Source organism: Scyliorhinus canicula, chromosome 12 (assembly GCF_902713615.1).
Source record: "Scyliorhinus canicula chromosome 12, sScyCan1.1, whole genome shotgun sequence".
NCBI lineage: Eukaryota > Metazoa > Chordata > Chondrichthyes > Carcharhiniformes > Scyliorhinidae > Scyliorhinus > Scyliorhinus canicula.
In genome coordinates this window covers 29,815,726-29,835,835 of record NC_052157.1, presented here as the reverse complement: position 1 = coordinate 29,835,835, position 20,110 = coordinate 29,815,726, and the positions used below count along the sequence as shown (strand labels likewise).

Here is a 20,110-nt window from a genome sequence, read left to right as displayed (position 1 = left end):
TTATGAATAACCTTGGCTTGTGCGGGAATTGAACCCAAGCTGTTGGCCGCGTTCTGCATCACAAATCAGCTGTCCAGCCCACTGAGCTAAACCGGCCCTCCATAGCATCAGTGCTATACCATAGCAAGGTAAAACCTTATCTTCTGAGAATAATAACCCTTCAATATTGGTTTTTGATTGTAAATCTCGGAATTGTTTGCGAACACTTCTAAAAGCTTCTATAGCTGGCTTCAATTTTGATAAATCAACTTAAAGTCACACAAGGCATTTATTTTTAGTTTTGCGTCAAGTGCCAATGCGAGTACAGCAATATTTTGGCCGAGCTACAGGAATACTTTATCAAATATACCTTATAATTTAGATTGCTGTATTGTGCTGTCGGAAACCATTACCTGACAAAATAGTATAAGTCATTTGAATAATTTGCTTATCCCAACTTAATTCCTATTAAGTGTACCTGCCGGAATGAATTATTAGCTGAGACTCTGCGTCGATCATTTGTTCAAGCATCGACAGGGCACTTGTTGCGAAATGTTGCATAAACTTTGTCTTCCCTTCAGGAGTCGTGATGATGATGCCACGAAAAAGAAAGTCAATTTAGTATTTGAAAAAATCCAGACCTTGAAATCAAAGAATGCAGACGCTGTGAAAGAACAGAAGGATGAAAAGGTACGGTCGCTCTTGTGGATTAAGTGTATTATTCCTTAATCTTTCATCGCCGACTAAACCTGATTGTAGCATTAACATTTTCTTGCAGAAGTTAAAGAATTTGCATTTATGGAGTCGATTACGATTACAACACTCTTTCTGATGTGTGGCAGTCAATTATGATAAATGACTCATTAATCCATGTTGATTTTTAAAATTCATTTACGGGATGTTGGTATCGCTGGTTAGGCCAGCATTTATTTCCCATTCCTAATTGCCCTTTCAGAAGATGGTGGTGAGTTGCCTTCTTGAACTGCTGCAGCTCCTGAAGTGTAGATGCACCCACTGTGCTGTTAGGGAGGGTGTTCCAGGATTTCACCGACAGTAAGGGAACGGCGATATATTTCCAAGTCGGGGTGGTGAGTGACTTGGACGGGAACCTCCAGGTGGTGGGGCTCCCAGGTATCTGCTGCTTTTGTCCTTTTTAAATGTTAGTGGTCATGGGTTTGGAGGGAGCTATCTCAGGAACGAATCTCAACAAGTTACCGCACTGCATCTTGTAGATGGTACACACGGCCGCCACTGTTTGTTGATGGAGGAGGGTTTGAATGTTTGTGGAAGGGAGAGCAATCAAACGGGCTGCTTTGTCCTGGATGGTGTTGAGATTTTTGAAACACAGGGAGAATGTGCAAACTCCACACACAGTGACTCAGGGCCGGGATCGAACCCAGGTCCTCAGCGCTGTGAGGCAACTGCGCCACCGTGCTGCCTGATGTCGAGCTTCTTGAGCTGCACTCATCCAGGCAAGTGGAGAGTATGTCATTACACTCCTGACTTGTGCCTTGTAGATGGTGGAGCTTGGTTGGGGGGGGGTCAGGAGGTGAGTTACTCGCCTTAAGATTCCTAGCCTTTGACCTGCTCTGATAGCCACAGTATTAATATGGCTAGTCCAGTTCATTTTCTGATCAATGGTAACCCGTCGGATGTTGATTGAGGGGGATTCAACGATGGTAATGCCATCAAATGTCAAGGGGCGATGGTTAGATCCTCTCATGTAGGAGATGGTCATTGCCTCGCACTTGTGTGGCGCAAATATAACTTTCCGCTTATCAGCCCAAACCTGGATATTGTCCAGGTCTTGCTGTATTTGGACACGGACTGCTTCATTATCTGGGGAGTCGTGAATGGTACTGCACATTGTGCAGTCATCTGCAAACATCCCCACTTCTGACCTTATGGTGGGAGGCAGGTCATTGATGAAGCAGCTAAAGATGGTTGGGCCGAGGACACTACCCTGAGGAACTCCTGCAGTGATGTCCTGGAGCCGAGATGATGAACCTCCAACCACCACAAGCATCTTCCATTGAGGGAGGAATTTTGGTCAGGACAAGGTCCCACATAGGAGACTTATAAAGAAGGGAAATGCACATGGGATACAGGGTTACTTGATGAGGTGGATTCAAAATTGGCTCAACTGTAACGAGGGCAGCACGGTAGCATGGTGGTTAGCATAAATGCTTCACAGCTCCAGGGTCCCAGGTTCGATTCCCGGCTGGGTCACTGTCTGTGAGGAGTCTGCACGTCCTCCCCGTGTGTGCGTGGGTTTCCTCCGGGTGCTCCGGTTTCCTCCCACAGTCCAAAGATGTGCGGGTTAGGTGGATTGGCCATGCTAAATTGCCCGTAGTGTCCTAAAAAGTAAGGTTAAGGGGGGGTTTGTTGGGTTACGGGTATAGGGTGGATACGTGGGTTTGAGTAGGGTGATCATTGCTCGGCACAACATCGAGGGCCGAAGGGCCTGTTCTGTGCTGTACTGTTCTATGTTCTATGTAAGAGTCAGAGGATGATGACAGACGGCTGCTTTAGTGACTGGAAGCCAGAATTCAGTGGCCTACCCCCGGAATCTGAGCTGGGTCCCCTATTGGTTGTCATTTATATAAAAGACATAGATTACGGTGGGGGATAGGATCAGTACGTTTGCAGATGATACAAAGATTAGCTGGGTAGGGGCAACATGGTGGCACGGTGGTTAGCATTGCTGTCTCATGAAGCCGAGGACCCGGGTTCGATCCAGTATCCAGGTTTGATCCTGGCACCGTCTCACTTCCTATGTCTGCATGGGTCTCAACCCCACAACCCAAAAAGATGAGCAGGGTAGGCGAATTGGCCATGCTAAATTGTTGTGCAGAACTTTGGTGAGGCCACAGCTGTAATGCTTTGTGCAATTCTGGTTGTCACTTTATAGGAAGGATGTGATTGCATTGGAGCGAGTGCAGAGGTGATTCACAGTGATGTTGCCTGAGATGTAACATTTAAGTTATGAAGAAAGGTTGGATAGGCTTGGGTTGTTTTCGCTGGAGCAGCGAAGACTGAGGGATGACCTGATAAAGCTGTACAAGATTATGTGGGGCATGGACAATAGATAGGGAGCAGTTGTTCCCCTTCGACAAGGGGTCAGTTACGAGGGGATACAAGTTCAAGGTGAGGATTTGAGGAAACGCTTTTTTACCCAGAGGGTGGCGATGGTCTAGAACACACTGCCTGGGAGGGTGGTAGAGGCCAGTTACCTCTCACTTTTTAAAAAGTACCAGGATGAGCACTTGGCATGTCTTAACATTCATGGCTATGGGCCAAATGCTGACAAATGGGATTGGGTAGGCAGATCAGGTGTCTTTCATGTGTCAGTGCAGATTCGATGGGCCAAAGGGCCTCTTCTGCACTGTAGTATTCTGTGAATCGCTGAATCTTTGAATTGCAGCACTTTAAAAAAAAAAATACAGGCCATTTTGATGAATTGAACTTTTTGATGCTTCAAGTCCTTTTTTCAACATAAAATTCTGTTCTCAACATTGATGAATTTTTAATGGTGTTTGTTTCCAACAATGAATTGGAAGTCATGTTACTCTGTGATGCTCTAGAATGTAGTCCGACATTTTTTTAAGATAAATTTAGAGTGCCCAATTCATTATTTCCAATTAAGGGGCAATTTAGCGTGGCCAATCCACCTACCCTGCACATCTTTGGGTTGTGGGGCTGAGACCCATGCAGAGACGGGGAGAATGTGGAAACTCCACACGGACAGAGAGCCGGGATCGAACCTGGGACCTTGGCGGAGTGAAGCTGCAGTGCTAACCACTGTGCCACCGTACTGCCCTGCAGAATGTAGTCAGACATAAGATGAGCTTTATTTTCCAATCCAGTGCAGTAGCAGTTTAAGCTGTGGCAATTCTAGCTCTTCACACCTGAATATCCCTTACATGAAATGATACATGAGCTGCTATGCTGTTGTTTTTAAAAGGAAATTTTAGCAAGATGTCATGTTGCACTCGACTACAGAATCTCAGCAATAGTTGATATCATCCCCAGTTAGTGAACTGGAAAGTTTAAGGAAATCAGTAGGGAAATGAAGAAATAGATATGATAATACTTGGAACCCCAAATTCCTGTAAGATTCCTGTTGGCAGTACAATTCCTATTTGCGGCGGCTGCCCCAGGATTTAGTGCATCCCTCAGCACATAGTCCTGGACTTTAGAATGTGCCAGTCTGCAACGCTCAGTCATAGGCAACTCTTTGCACTGGAAGACCAAGATGTTTTGAGCAGACCAACGAACATCTTTCATCAAGTTAATGATCCTCCAGCAACTGCTGACGTTTGTCTCGGTGTGCATCCCTGGGAACAGCCTGTGAAGCACAGAGTTCTGAATCGTGGAGATGTTCAGGGTGAAACCCGTCTAAAACCACCTCGTCTCTCATCAGACCTTCTTTGCAATGGCACATTCCACAAGGAGATGGACAGTGATCTCTTCCCCACCTCCGTCACCTTGAAGATAACGTGCGGCAAGGTGGCATAGTGGTTAACACTGCTGCCTCACAGCGGCAGGGACCCGGGTTTGATTCCAACTTTGGGTGACTGTGTGATGTTTGCATGTTTGCGTGGGTTTCCACCGGGTGCTCCAGTTCCCTCCCACAGTCCAAAGATGTGCAGGTTAGCTGGATTGGCCGTGCTAAATTGCCCCTTGGGTTACAGGGCAGGGGATTGGGCCCAGGTAGGGTGGTCATTCGAAGGGTCAGTGCAGGCTCAATAGGCCGAATGGCTTCTTTCTCCAATGTAGGAATCCAATGGGATGAGACCAGGGTGTAGGAAGCCACCAGCCACACTCGGTCTTGATGTTTGTTTTTAATTTCTGGTGATGAGGCATTCTGCCAAATTAGCTTGACAGTCTGCTCCGGGAACCATCCGACAAGATCCACCATCTCCTTTTCCTGCAGGGCCTCTGGGACGTTATGTGTTGACCACTTCCTGATGGCCTTGTGGTCAAAGGTGTTTCTTTGCATAAATCTTTCCACAAGAGACAGGTGGTATAGCACGCTTGTATTTGTCATTGCAGTTCCTGTGTTATTGCTGTTTTGGTCTAATCAAGTTATTGTTCTTCTCTGTACACATCCCGGCTATTATACAAGACAGGAACATTTTACTAAGAAAGAAAAACTTCTGTAGAGACTTTCATGGCCTTTGGAGTTTGATAAATTGGAGTTTCGAGGAGATCCTTAGTTGTGAGTGTGTGTTAATGAGGTTTTCTTTGCTTTGGTCTCTCATTAGGAAGACTTGCTTTCTTGTTAGAAGCAGAATTTACTCGACAGATTGGCAGTGCAACCAACAATAAATTTTGTTTCTTTCGATAAGGTGTGCTATTGTTTAGATTGCACTGCCTGATGAAGTGATGGCTTCAAATTGAATAGAGAATAAGATAAATGCTCGAAGAGGAAAAAATTGCCAGGATCTGGGGAAAGAGCGGGACTAAACTGGATTGTTTTTCAAAAGTGCTGGTATAAAGCTGATGGGCTGAGTGGCCTCCTTCTATGCTATCCAATTCTTTTGATTCTAGGTCAAGAGCATTTCTTAAAATCGAGTTCCATTCCCATGCCAAATTGTGCAAGGTAAAAACAAACATCAAAGCATACACCTGTCACCTGTTCATGCCTCATATTAGATTTCTGAAGGATTAAAATAATTTTTCTTGGGATTAACATATTATTGTATGCACTGGTTTTGATTTCTATTTTTATGCCCTTTCCTTTTCCTCTTCCTCTCCTAATGGTGTTGACTCCATGTATGCCTGTTATCCTCTCATGCCTTGCTCAAACATACACTTTTTATATATGAACCTAGACAGTAAATATTGGGAGGGCAAGATGGGGGGTTTGCAGGGAGGGTGGGGTGGAGGGGCATGGCATTGGCAGCAGAGGGTTGGGTTCATAGTGGGGAGTGGGCGTATCAAAGGCAGTTCTGATTCTATCCCTGCCCAAAATCCACAAGGGGCACCACTTTACCTCATGGGTCATTGAATACTGATCAACATGAGATCCGTGCCAGTTATCACACCTGTACTGCCACCCAGCTAAGGTTAGCTAACCCAGCATGCCATATTAAATCTGAAAGAATCATAGAATCCCTACAGTGCTGAAGCGGGCCATTCAGCCCATCAAGTCTGCACCAGCCCTTGGAAAGAGCACCCAACTTAAAGCGACGTGTGAACAAAGTTTAAGATATTTCCACCACAATCATGATACTGAATTAGAGGGACTTTTTTTTACACTTCAGCTGTGTGTCGTAAGTGTGTTATGGAAGTCTCCTGTCAGAAAGTAACCTACAATGGAAATACAATTTGCCTTTGTTAATTGCACTAAAGGTTTTGGAGTCCATTCATGGAATCAGCTAGTATTCCAGCTGAACTTCGAACAAACCTAATGCAAGTCAAATTGCTGAAAAAAGAAATAGAAAATGCTTGAGGAGGTCTGGCAGCATCTGTGGAGAGAGAAACATAGTTGACACTTCAGGCCAGTGACCGTGCGCCTGAATTTTCAAAGTTTCAGCATCCACAATATTTAGCTTCTGTTTAAGTCAGTTTGCTGCGTTGTTTTTTGATTTGTTGTTGCACAGTTTGGGACTTAACAAAGGTAGTCAAATGCATGAATTGGAACTTTGTGTGCATTTGAATTTCTTCTGATTGGGGTGGGGGGGGGGGGGGGGGGCGTTGGTGGGGGAGAGTGGTAATTCAGAACTGCCATCCTGATTTACCTCTGGCTGTTTCAAAGTGGCTCCTGGAATCCTTCCTTCAATTAGTACACAGACCTGTTCCAAAGCATTTTCATTCCAAAGCATGTTGAACCTTCCAGCTCTAGATTTTCTTATGGACACGGAAGACAAAACAATCTAACATAAAATGTTGATTCGTTGCTCCTTTTTTTCCAATTGAGGGGCAGTTTAGTGTGGCCCATCCACCTACCCTGCACATCTTTGGGTTGTGGGGGTGAGACCCGCACAGACGCGGGGAGAATGTGCAAACTCCACATGGAAAGTGACCCGGGGCCGGGATCGACCCTGGGTCCACAGCGCCGTGAGGCAGTAGTGCTAACCACTGCACCACCATACCGCCTTAGTCTTGTCACCCTCTCCCTGACCACCCAGGAATTGTTTTTTGTCCCCTGGGTATGAGAGATGTGAAAATCTATTTACCATATGTGAGCCTCAAAACATATCCACTGTGAAACATACAGAGGCAGAATTTCTCTTTCCTTGATCTGGAGTGCATATCCCTGAGGATATACCTTTATCTTGGATGCAAGTTAGCAGAGCCAAAGATCAAGAATGTCTAAATTTGCATAAGGGAGTTCAACTATGCAGTTTATCAGCAGGCAGCACTGATAAGCCGCCCACCTTATCTAATCAGAGCCACCCTACACATTGCTTCTAAGGCTATCTGCAGGCGGGTGGGAATAACTCCAGCTTCTAGAGATGTGCCTGCTCCCCCTGGTTCTATTTGTGAGCCAAGCACTGAGAGTCCGAGTACTGTAGACATGTAGGCTGCCTCTGTTATCAGATTACCGAGTCTGTTATAGAAAGCTATTGATGTGAGACATGCCACCATCAAGTCACCTCGACTCAAAAAGGCCCTTACCGTCATCTTGCCCTCTCACTTGCCAGAAAGGAGAATAATTAGTCACTGTAGATTTCAGTTTTGAGCAAGTGGGCAGCAGATACCTCAAGTTCCTCATGAGTGACAGAATATGGGAACGCTTTTCCACTATCCTTCTGGTCACAACATGTGCATGACATCATCCATCGAGCTGTGGTTCCATTTATTTAAGGGGCAGATCTTCAACGGCAGCCAGTGGGGGTCTCTCAGCACTGCCCTGGACAGCCTCCAACAACTTATATTTAGATAGAAAACAAAAACAGAAAATACTTGACTATCTCATTGGATTTGTTTATTGTCACGTGTACCGGGGTACAGCGAAAAGTATTTTTCTGCGAGCAGCTCAACAGATCATTAAGTACATGGGAAGAAAAGGGAATAAAAGAAAATACATAATAGGACAACACAAGATATACAATGTAACTACATAAGCATCGGCACGGATGAAGCATACAGGGTGTAGTGTTAATGAGGTCAGTCCATAAGAGGGTCATTTAGGAATCTGGTGACAGTGGGGAAGAAGCTGTTTTTGAGTCTGTTCGTGCCTGTTCTCAGACTTCTGTATCTCCTGCCCGATGGAAGAAGTTGGAAGAGTGAGTAAGCCGGGTGGGAGGGGTCTTTGAATATGCTGCACGCTTTCCCCAGGCAGCGGGAGGTGTAGATGGAGTCAATGGATGGGAGGCAGGTTCGTGTGATGGACTGGGCGGTGTTCACGACTCTCTGAAGTTTCTGGCGGTCCTGGGCCGAGCAGTTGCCATACCAGGCTGTGATGCAGCCCGATAGGATGCTTTCTATGGTGCATCTGTAAAAGTTGGTAAGGGTTAATGTGGACAAACCGAATTTCCTTAGTTTCCTGAGGAAGTATAGGCGCTGTTGTGCTTTCTTTGTGGTAGCGTCGACGTGAGTGGACCAGGACAGATTTTTGGAGTTTGCACCCCATGGGATTTGAAATTGCTAACCATCTCCACCTCGGCCCCGTTGATGCTGACAGGGGTGTGTACTGTACTTTGCTTCCTGAAGTCGATGACCAGCTCTTTAGTTTTGCTGGTATTGAGGGAGAGATTGTTGTTGCTGCACCACTCCACTAGATTCTCTATCTCCCTCCTGTATTCTGAGCAGCTGGTTCATCTCAGCAGGTTTAACAATGTCTGTGGAGAGGGGGAAGGGAGCAAATGTTGAGTCTGGATGACTCTTTGTTAGATAGTGGGCGGGATTCTCCGTTAGCTGACGACGTAATCGGGAAAGGCGATTGGGCGGAGCATTGGTTCCGACTCCAAAATCGTGACAGGCACTGATTTAACGCTCCAGTCCCTCGACAGCAGAATCAATGCATAATGGAACGCATGTACAGTAAACACCATTTGCATATTATTAGCAGGCCCGGCCCAATATTCTCCGGGGCCTCTGCGATGTTCTGGTCTGAGTTCCCGACAGCACGGTTCACTTGTACTTTTAAAAATGGTGAAACCGGCGTGGCTGCTGAGGGAGAGAGAGGGGATGCGGAAAGTGTCCAACATCGCCATAGTGTGCTGACAGTTGTGCTGCTGGCCGGACGGCTTGGGCCGGGGGGGGGGGGGGGGGGGGGGGGGGGGGGGGGGGGGGGGGGGGGGGCAGGGGCCAGGGGCCAGGAGGTGGGCTGCCAGGAGGTGGGCTGCGGGTGGATGAACATCATTGCCGCATCCTGCAAGGCAGCCATGCAGCTGCACACACCGCTAAGAGCCCACTTTGAACTTAGCGCCACGGGTCTGTGTGTGCCCCCCCCCCCCCCCCCCCCCCCCCCCCCCCCCCCCGGGCATCCCCCTCTAGGTGCACCCTGGCCCCAGTCGACCCGTCAGCTGTATGGGCGCAGTCCAGCACAACCAGTGTCATCTTATTGGCTGGTATAAGTGTGTGTGGGGGGGTGTAATGTGTATGTGCGGCTGCAGCTTGTCAGCCTCCCGAGTGCCAAACACGACCCGGCGAATCCGGCACCATTTTGTATTGGAATCGATAGTGTTCCACGCAGCACCAGTGCTAGCCCCTTAATGGTAGCGGAATGGGTCCAGGTGTGGCAACAGTTTTTCTGTCGTGAAAGTCCACGAATTTTGAAGCATGCCAAGGCGCTTCACAGGAACATTAATAAGCAAAATATAACACCGCACAACACAAGGAGATATTAGATCAGATGACTACAAGCTTGGACAAAGAGATTGGTTTCACAAAGTGTCTTAAAGGAGAAAAGTGAGACAGAGGAGGGAGGGAGAACTTGGGACTAATACCAGGCCTCCAGATAATACCTTTCAGCAGCAGTTATCCTGTGTGGTGGAAAGACTTGTATAAGGCAGCTTTTATGTTTGTGACGTTTGCATGCAATGTCGCATACCAAGCTTACTCACCACAAACTGGTTAATCGAGGTTCATAAACGAGGGGTTTGGCGAAGAGGCATTCCTATGATGGAGTTGACTTCCTCCCTTCAGGGTATTCAGTAAGTCGTTTATTTTAGGCCATCATCTTCCTTGTAGCGTTCCTCTTTTCTGCCACGTTATCAAACTCACAGTTTGATCCGGGATCTTTGCTGGATGAAGCCCTTGCCTGTCTATCTAGCATGAAGCACACCTATATTCCCCACAGGCTTTATTTGCACTTCAATGCCATCGGGGTGGTGTTGGGGGGGGGGGGGGGGGGGGGAGGAGGAGGAGGAGGATGTGTGTGTGGAAGGAATCCCTCACTGTTAAGCGTGTGCTGTTGGATTCATGTTAATATTTGTCAGGTTGTGGCGATTTTTTTCAAAGCAGTCTTCGTGTTTTTTATTCATTGTTACTAATTGACAGATCTGTGAATAGATATTCTAATAAAAGTGTAGTTAGCAGGAATTTACTTTTTGCAAACTGAACAATTCCACTTATGTTCGTTAATGCTTGACTTTCAGGATGACATTGCATCTGAATACAGAGCACTGTTGGAGCAGAAAAACAAGCTTGAAAAGAAGGCTGCCGAAATGGGAAAGAAAACCGATCAACTGCAAAAAAAACTGGATGAAGAAAGACTGGTACGGTCAGCAACTTGGGGATCATTGTTGCATTGTCTGAGGTGCCATGGACATTGACAACTCACACTTGTGTTTCAGAAGCAGCAGACCACCGCAGAACAAAAGGACAGGACCAAAGCTGACCTGAAAAGTCTGCAGCAGGAAATGGAAAACATTTTGGAAGAAAACCATCGTTTAAGGGAGCAGCTGGCAAAAACCGATAAAGAGCTTCGAAACCAACTTGAAGAGTAAGTGGACGGGTTTGATTTTCCAACAATCTTTGAAACCGGAAGATTTTTCCGAGAGATACATTTTGGGAGGATTAACGGGGTAAGGGAATGCACAATGAACGGTAGGGCACTAGGGAGTCAGAGGGACCATGGGGTTTACATCCAAAGATCCCTAAAGGCAGTAGGACAGGTATAGAAGATGGTTAAGAAGGCAAATAGGGGCAGCACGGTGGCACAGTGGTTAGCATTGCTGCCTACGGCGCTGAGGACCCGGGTTCGAATCCCGGCCCTGGGTCACTGTCCGTGTGGAGTTTGCACATTCTCCCTGTGTCTGCGTGGGTTTCAACCCCACAACCCAAAAGATGTGCAGGATAGGTAGATTGGCCATTCTAAATTGCCCCTTAATTGGAAAAAATTATTGGGTACTCTAAATTTATTTAAAAAAAAGAAGGCAAATAGGATACTTGCCATTATTAGCGGAGGCATTGACTGTAAGAGCCAGGGAGGTTAAGATAAGCTGTATAACACACTGATTAGGCCACAACTAGAGTATTGTGTGCAGTTCTGGTCGCCATACAATAGAAAGGATGTGATTGCACTAGAAAGGGTGCAGAGGAGATTCACCAGGATGTTTCCTGTTCTGGAGCGTTTCAACTATGAAGAGAAGCTGGTTAGGCTGGGGTTGTTTTCCTTTGAGCAGAGAATAGAGGGATGAATAACCAAGGGACATAGATTTAACGTGTGGGGCAGGAGGTTAAGAGGGGATGTGAGGGAAAACCTTTTCACCCAGAAGGTGGTGGGAGTCTGGAACTCGGTGCCTGAGAGGGTGGTAGAGGCGGGAACCCTCACAACATTTAAGAAGTATTCAGATGAGCACTTTAGCTCACAAAGCTAAAGACCAAGTGCTGGAAAGTGGGACTGACCAAGTTTCCTAATTAATGTTTAACCATTGAGTTATACAGGAAGCATGCGGGCGCCTGTGAAGACTTGGCTTTAATGTTAAGCATTATTGAATAATTTGCCAAAACAGACTGTTCTTTCAGACATACAATCACAGGAAATTTATGGCACAGGAAGAGGCCACTTGGCACCGACCAAAAAATGAGCCACCCAGCCTAATTCCTCCCGCTTTCCAGCATTTGGTTCATAGCCCTGCAGGTGATTGCAACTGTAAATGAATTGAGGGTTTCTGCCTGTACCGCCCTTTCAGGGAGTGGGTTCCACACCCCCACAATCCTCTGGGTGGAAAAGGTTTTCCTCATTCCCCCCCTCTAATATTTCTACTAATCACATTGAATCTCTGACCCTTAGTCACTGACCCCCTCTGCTAAAGTGAATAGATTCATTCTATTCGGGCCCCTCACAATTTTGTACATCTCCATATAATCTTCCCTCGGCCTCCTTTGTTCCAAGGAGAACAATCCCAGCCTATCCAATCTTTCCTCATAGCTGCAATTTTCCAGAGCTGGCACCATCCTTGGAAATCTTCCCTGCACCCGGTCTAGTGCAATTATATCTTTTCTGTAGTGAAGAAAGGATACTTGGGCAGGATGTTGAAAAGGTACAACATATATATGGTACAAGAGAGTATAATGTTGAAATAATGTTCATTATAATATCTTGTCTTTTTGAAACATGTAATATCATTTTAGATACAGGGAATACTAGCTGAATGAAAGATGGTTACAAGCCACAAATTCATCTGAGTGGTACCGAATGATGCTATCCGAATTCTCTTAATGGTTGGAATTGGAATACGGCATGTAATCCAAATGTCCAGTGGATCTTTTTGTTTGCGTTTTGGCCTGATTGATTGATTTTTTTCCCTGTCAGGTTGGTGCAAGTGAAGATGGAACGAGAGCAATACCAGAGTGAAATTAGGGACTTGCAGGATCAGCTCTCGGAAATGCACGATGAGCTTGATCATGCAAAAAACAGCGCTGACAACGAAGATGAGAAAGAGACTTTGATAATGGTAAGTAGATTCAAAAGCAGTAATCAGTCCTTTTCTCCTTCGGAGCCATCAGTTGCTCCCGTTTTTATTTTATTAAATGTTACAGCTTTAAAGTGGGGAGGGAAGAATAGATTTATTCCCATTAACCCCCCCCCCCCCCCCCCCCCCCCCCAAACAGGCTCTTTCCTTTCATAAAAGAAAATGATAGTGACGCTTCAAATAACTTTTCTTTTCTTGCCAACATGAAACTTCCTCTCTGTTGGGCCACTCAGCATTTGAAAGCTGCCTAAACAATGAGGCTACTCTACAATCTGGGAATACAAATTTCTGAGCTGGGAGAATGATTTCACCAGTTTTATTCACTGGAAAAGCACACTCAGATTTGAGTTTGCTCCAGTCTCTCAAATTTTGCAATGGATCCTCTCCCTTTGCGTGGAGATTTACAAATGTATACATTTTAATTAGATTTTTCAATTTTTTTGTTCCAAATAATGCAACAAAAAGAATATTATTGCAAAACAGGTACAGTACGGAACAGGAATTATTGCAAACATGGGAACAAACAAGACGGGGTGAATTTCGAACAACATTTAAGGAACTAGTGCCTCTGGATTTAAGTCTGGATCAATCAGTCAAAAACACCAGTTAGGAGGGGAAGGAGCCCTATAAATAAAATAGGATAACATCTCTGGCCACACACCGTTATATGTATTGCGAGATCAAGATTTACAATATCACTCAAGGGAAACCTAACAGGAGTAGGTCAAACAAGGCAAAGCCTACTAAGATGGGGTCCTCACTTTACGGAATGCATCAGACTTGGAACAGATCACTGAAGTCAGGAATTCCATATGAATACATTCCACGGCTAATTTATGCCAATTTTGAATTGAAGGATATTTGTTGCTGATCCAGGTGCAGAGGATATTTTTACAAGCTTCAAAAGTTAGGATGTTGTACAGCTTTTTTCATTAACGTCAGTAATTCTTCCATCTGGAAGACCCAGAATTAGGAACAAAGGGTTAATATCCTCTCCAGCTCCCTAACTACATCAGTCCAATAGGATTCAACCTTGACACAGGCCCATACGCGGCGTATATAATCACCCTCAGTCACCAGGCACTTTAGGCACGGTGGAGATATAGCAGGATTAAACCAGTGTCTCAGACTAGGCATGATATCCAGATGGTGTAGTGTCTTAAACTGGTTCTCCTTCATTCTATTGCAAACTAAAATTCCACTGGCATAACCCCATGTACTGCCCCATGTCGACTCATCTATATTAATGCCCAATTTTTCCCCAAGCTTGCAAGGTACCTAACACGCTACCACAGGGTCCAGAACACAAAGTTTAGTAAAACTTACTAATTCATTGTTTAGGCTCCACGGAAGTGAGGATTGTTTACACCGGGGGATAGAGTTAATTTGCAAGGTTGTCTCATTCAGGATAAAGTCTCTTGAGTTGCAAATACTTAAAAAAATTAGTTTCTTGGAATGTCAAATTGTTGGCATAGCTGCTCACAGGATGGCGAGGAAGCATTGCTGAAAATGCCTCCCACCCTACAAATACCTCCATCTCTCCAAATATTGAATCCATAGTCGATGAGACTCAACGGGAAGTCCGGGCTACCCAGGACGGGATGGGAGAAAGAGCAGAAGTGGGTTTAGATCTCCCTTCTGGTTGGCGGACTATTCGCTGTTGAGTATGAATAATAATAGGATTTTTGCATCTAGCAGAACCTGTCCTCATAAAATAACAAGACTTGCAGAGAGTAAAGTGATTGGCCTGCTTCAATATCAAGCTAAATGGAGGCAGGGTCCTCTCTAACCCAATCCCTTGTGACTCTAAGACGAGAGGCCACTTGGCATAGTCTAATATTCGGGACACCCAAACCCTCCTTGGAACCTGGGAGCTGAAGCTTGGCAACCTTTAGATGCGGCTTTTTATTTATAATAAACAAACTGATTATTCCATTAATCTCTTTTAAGACTCTAGCTGACAATTAAATTGTCAACATCTGCAAGGGATATCGCAACATGGGCAACACATTCATTTTAATCAAGACAATCCTGCCCAGCCATGAGAGCGGCTGGGAAGACGAACAAGCCAAATCCCATCTGATGGAAGCAATCAACACATTAGCACAGTGGTTAGCACAGTTGCTTAACAGCGCGAGGGGCCCAGGTTTTCTTCCCGGCTTGGGTCACTGTCTGTGTGGAGTCTGCACGTTCTCCCCGTGACTGCGTGGGTTTCCTCCGGATGCTCCGGTTTCCTCCCACAAGTCCCGAAAGACGTGCTTGTTAGGTCAATTGGACATTCTGAATTCTCCCTCCGTGTACCCAAACAGGCGTCGGAGTGTGGCGACTGGGGGATTTTCACAGTCACTTCATTGCAGTGTTAATGTAAGCCTACTTGTGACACTAAGGAAGATTATTGTTATTAACTGAGGGAAATTAGCCCCCTTTAACTGCCTGAAAGAAGGGGTAATTGTAACTTCCAGGTACTGGAACCCCAACGAGGCCTCGTGGCATGACAGGGGGAGGGGATTGAGGGGGTGTGCCCCTCAACTCTCCCAGTGGCATTGCCTCCGATTTTGCAAAATTAATCGTATAACTGAAGAAGGCACTAAATTTATCCACCACATAAATAACATCTGGAACCCAGACCTCCGGCTTCAACACAAACAGCAGACTGTCATCCACATATAGCTGCTTCTCCCCACAACCCAGCCCGGATATCTGGGGCTCCTGCCTAATACATCCGTAAGTGACCCTATAGCCAATGCATATGGCAAAGGGGATAGGGGACAGACCTGCCTGGTCCCTCCCTCCAGACCAATGCTCTCAGACCTAAAACCACATATGAACACTGCTGCCAAGGTTCTGTGGTTTGGCAACTGAATCCATTTAATATATTCCTCACCCCACCCAAATCTCTGTAGCATGTACACCAGATAATTCCATTGCACCCAATCAAAGGCTTTCTCTACATCCAAGGGGACCACCAGCCCGTCCAACACCCCGCCTCTGGACAGCCTGGATCACATTCAACAATCTTCTCATATTGTTACTGGACAAACCTACCCTTTATAAACCCAGTCTGATCTTCCCAACAATCATTGGAAGGATTCTCGCTAATCGGCCCGCCAATATCTTAAACAACTTGGGGGTAGCACAGTGGTTAGCACTGTAGCTTCACAGCTCCAGGGTCCCAGGTTCGATTCCCGGCTTGGGTCACTGTCCGTGTGGAATCTGCACGTTCTCCCCGTGTGTGCGTGGGTTTCCTCCGGATGCTCCGGTTTCCTCCCACAGTCCAAAGATGTGCAGGTCAGGTGGATTGGCCATGCTAAATTGCCCTTAGTGTCCAAATACAAAAGATTAAGTGGGGTTACTGGGTTGAGGGATAGGGTGGCGGCGTGGGCTTGAGTAGGGTTCTCTTTCCCAGGGCCAGTGCAGGCCGGATGGCCTCCTTCTGCACTGTAAATTCTATGAGTCTATGAACTTCAAATTAACTTTCTGAAGCAAGACTGGCTGGTAGGAGGCATATTCCTCTGGATCCTTGCCTGTCTGCAAAATAAGGAAGATAGTCGCCTCCCAGTGTGTTAGTGGCAACAGACCTGCCTCAAAGGAGTAACAGTACATACCAAAGAATGGCTCTACTATTAGATTCTTAAATTCCTGTAAAACACACACCCAAAAAAAAGTTGATTCTAGTGTGACGCTGATGAGGGGCTCAGTAGTGAAATCTCCATCTCTGGGATACAAAGTCCTCCACACGTCCAGGCAACCTACTTCCTCACAAGCCAAGGCCAGCACTCTTACCTGCAGGGCGGGGGGATTTCTAGTAATTGAGAGCCTGTCCATCAAGGGGTTCTGAGGACATAAAAGAATTAGCCACAGCCACGGCCACCTCCACAAAGTCCAGAAAAGCTTCAATGACAAACCCTGGGGAGTAGTTCGGCAGGCCGTACACATTGATTATTGAGGCAGTTTCACTGTGTGCTAACAACCCCTTCACCATCACTCACCTGCCTCCTTTATCCTTAATACAATTCTCCACCTTGAAGGGGACATTCCTGTTGACCAAAATTGCCACACCTGTGCTGCTCGTTGAGAAAGAAGCTAGAAGACCTGCTCCACCCGTTCTTGCTTTAACTTTTAAGTGCTGCCTGTCATCCAGGTGAGTTGCCTGTGGCAGGGTTAGTTCCATTTGCTCCTTAAGAAAATAAAGATCTTTTTATTTTTGGTAGGATGATGAATTTCCCATTCTTTCCAAGAACAAAGTTAAAATTAGCCACTGCCGTTGCATAGACCACCAGAAAAAAAGTCAGCCGTGATTTTTCGGGCCACATTCAGCATGCGCCATGACACCCCTCCCCCACTTCAAGTTACACCAGAGGCACCAGAATATCCCTAACATGATCCCCTCTAGTTTCTAGCAATGCAGGATATAGTCAACAACATAGAAACCTCAACATAACCAAAATACAAAAGAATCACGACCACAGTGGTTCAAAAGGGGCGTTCTTCAACAAGCGTGAAGACCCATAGGACTAACCCTTTAGCTATACTGTCATCACCATCGGGAAACATCCTCCTCAACAGGGAGGAGGAGAAAAAGGCCAACAGGGGAATGGGATGCCTCTCTTGCATTTTAAGCCCACCCATGAAACCCTGCACCCTGCATCCACCTCCCGCAGTGACACCACTCGGTTCTACCATGATTAGAGAGGATGTCAAACAATCAGTATAATCATCATAAAGACACAGAAAATAAGAAAAGACAATGGATAATTAGCATGTGGCATAGGTACCATGAATAATAATGAGTCCCCGAAACACTTGGACATTCATTACCGCGCTCAAATGTTAACACAACTAATCAGGATATATGACAATGCAATCAGACAAATACAACATGATAGGGAGAAAGTCTGGAGTTCACCTTTTCTGAGCTGCAGATTATCAGTCCAATTCCTTGCCTTCCATGGACTTGATGAACGCCAAGGCACTGATTGGATCATCGAAAAACTTAACGGAGTCATCGGATATCACTCTCAGGGTCGCAGGATAATGCATAACATATAATTCATTCCAACTGCCTTGAGTTACTTTTGGATTTCATCGAAGCCTCAATGCTTCAGCTGCGCCACAGCTGACAGGTTCTGGTAAAAGGAGATCCGCACCCTTTCATGGAGCCAGATCCTGCCATGCCTCACCATCTCCAGGACCCTCTGGCAATGTTTAAAATTGCGGAACCGAATTATTCTGGGTCTGGGATGTTGATTGTCCTTTGGTCTCAGACAGGGTACGGTGTGCCCTTTCGAATTTTGAAACACCAAGCCTTCATCTAGTTTATAAAATGTGGCAGCAGTTCACAAAGAACTTAACAGGAGCTTTACCCTCCACTCCTTCTGGCAGACCAACAACCTGGATATTCTTTCTCTGACCTCGGTTCTCCAAATCTTCCAGGATTTCTAACATACCACTGTTACGGATGCCTGGTCAGCTCTCAACAGTGGCTAAGAGACTGGACCAAGGCAATGCAGAAAAATCTATTCCTTCCAGAAGTTATATCATAAGAAATAAGGCTTGGTTATTTTATAAATGAGCTTCAGTAAAACAAAAGAAAGACAATATTGAAACTTTTTTAACAATAAAAGCTTACAGGTGGTTTCTTAACTTTGACACACGAGTTTCCATTAAACATCAAATGAACAGGGCAGCACGGTGGTGCAGTGGGTTAGCCTCATGTTGCCCCATGGCGCCAAGGTCCCAGGTTCGATCCCAGCTCTGGGTCACTGTCCGTGTGGAGTTTACACATTCTCCCTGTGTTTGCGTGGGTTTCGCCCCCAGAACCCAATAATGTGCAGGCTAGGTGGATTGCACCTTAATTGGAAAATTGGGTACGTTAAATTTAAAATAAATAAATAAACATCAAATGAACATACAGCTCTAATTCCACTTACATAGGAAGGCAAAGATGATACTTGCATTTAAGAAGCAATTTTCTGCTATTGGCATGTTCCTTTAGAATCTTTTTCGAAAGCCTGCCTCTGGGACAGTTTTTCATGGCATCTCTCGGTGGCTTTTCCAATCCTTCTGTTCACCTATTCAAAAAAGGATTCTTTCTCTCTCTCTCTGAGCTCCACCCAGCCCCTCAAACAAAAGTTCTCTCCTGGGATGCCCAGGCATGAACCCATCATCGTTATCTTGGCTGCTTGATTTCCCACTCATGTTTTTACAAAAGAACAGAACCATGCTATTGATAAGCAGCTAACCTCCCATTGACGGACAAAGAGGCCATCAGACTCTGTAATGGGCTAATGACTGGTCAGACAGGATTGTCTCGAAGGACAATGGATCACACATGACTCACCCTTGCTGAACAAGATGTGGAGATGCCGGCGTTGGGCTGGGGTGAGAACAGTAAGAAGTCTTACAACACCAGGTTAAAGTCCAACAGGTTTGTTTCGAACACGAGCTTTTGGAGCACTGGAAGGAAGGAGCAGTGCTCCGAAAGCTCGTGTTCGAAACAAACCTGTTGGACTTTAACCTGGTGTTGTAACACTTCTTGCTGAACAAGGGCACTCTGCATATTCCCATTAACAAATTTAAGTCTGCATGGGACAATGTAACTCAGGCCAGGTGTGGGCGTATCCCTCTGACTCTGTGCTAGCAGTTTTTTCCTCAGCTTGTTTAAACCCTAAATTGCCTTCTAAATCATTTATGGACCCAAGTTCCCAATATCTCCCTCATGTAACAACCGCATAGTTGGCTTTCCAAGGATTGAATACAAGCTTTTCTGAGGAAGTGACATTTTCGTGGCTCAGGATCATATCCTGTTTCATCAAACCTCTTATTAGTATTCTGCAGCTCGGCCTCATGAGCACTCAAATTTTACCTCAGCAAGCCAAGTCTCTGATCTATTTATCAGATAATGTTTGCAGTCATCGTTTTCAGCGCCTCCAAGAACGGCGGGTGGAGTGACCACTCGGAGATCAAGTCGCCATATTGAAAAGCCGGATCCACCCCTGTCCAATCTGACTGCGCCTCTTTATCGCTGGATTTCTTTGCATTTTTCGGCATATTCTCTCCAATACCTTATCCAAATGTCTTCCGGGGACACACTACGAAATATGGGCAGCACGGTAGCATAGTGGTTAGTGCAGTGGTCACAGCGCCAGGGTCCCAGGTTCGATTCACAGCTTGGGTCAATGTCTGTGCGGAGTTTGCACATTCTCCCCGTATCTGCGTGGGTTTCCTCCTACGGTCCAAAGAAGTGCAGGTTAGGT

The 20,110-nt window shown here is 45.8% G+C and overlaps 1 protein-coding gene across 7 annotated transcripts in view; it reads left to right on the top strand.

Annotated features, from left to right (window-relative positions):
* The window catches only part of cgnl1 (cingulin-like 1), a 174,069-nt gene that overhangs the window by 64,793 nt on the left and 89,166 nt on the right, over positions 1-20,110 (top strand). For all 7 annotated transcript variants that reach the window (XM_038813300.1, XM_038813302.1, XM_038813298.1 and 4 more), the window contains 4 exons: positions 561-669; positions 10,533-10,652; positions 10,731-10,879; positions 12,695-12,836. In XM_038813300.1, the coding sequence (XP_038669228.1) occupies positions 561-669; positions 10,533-10,652; positions 10,731-10,879; positions 12,695-12,836 (520 nt within the window). The remainder of the gene's footprint in view (positions 1-560; positions 670-10,532; positions 10,653-10,730; positions 10,880-12,694; positions 12,837-20,110) is intronic.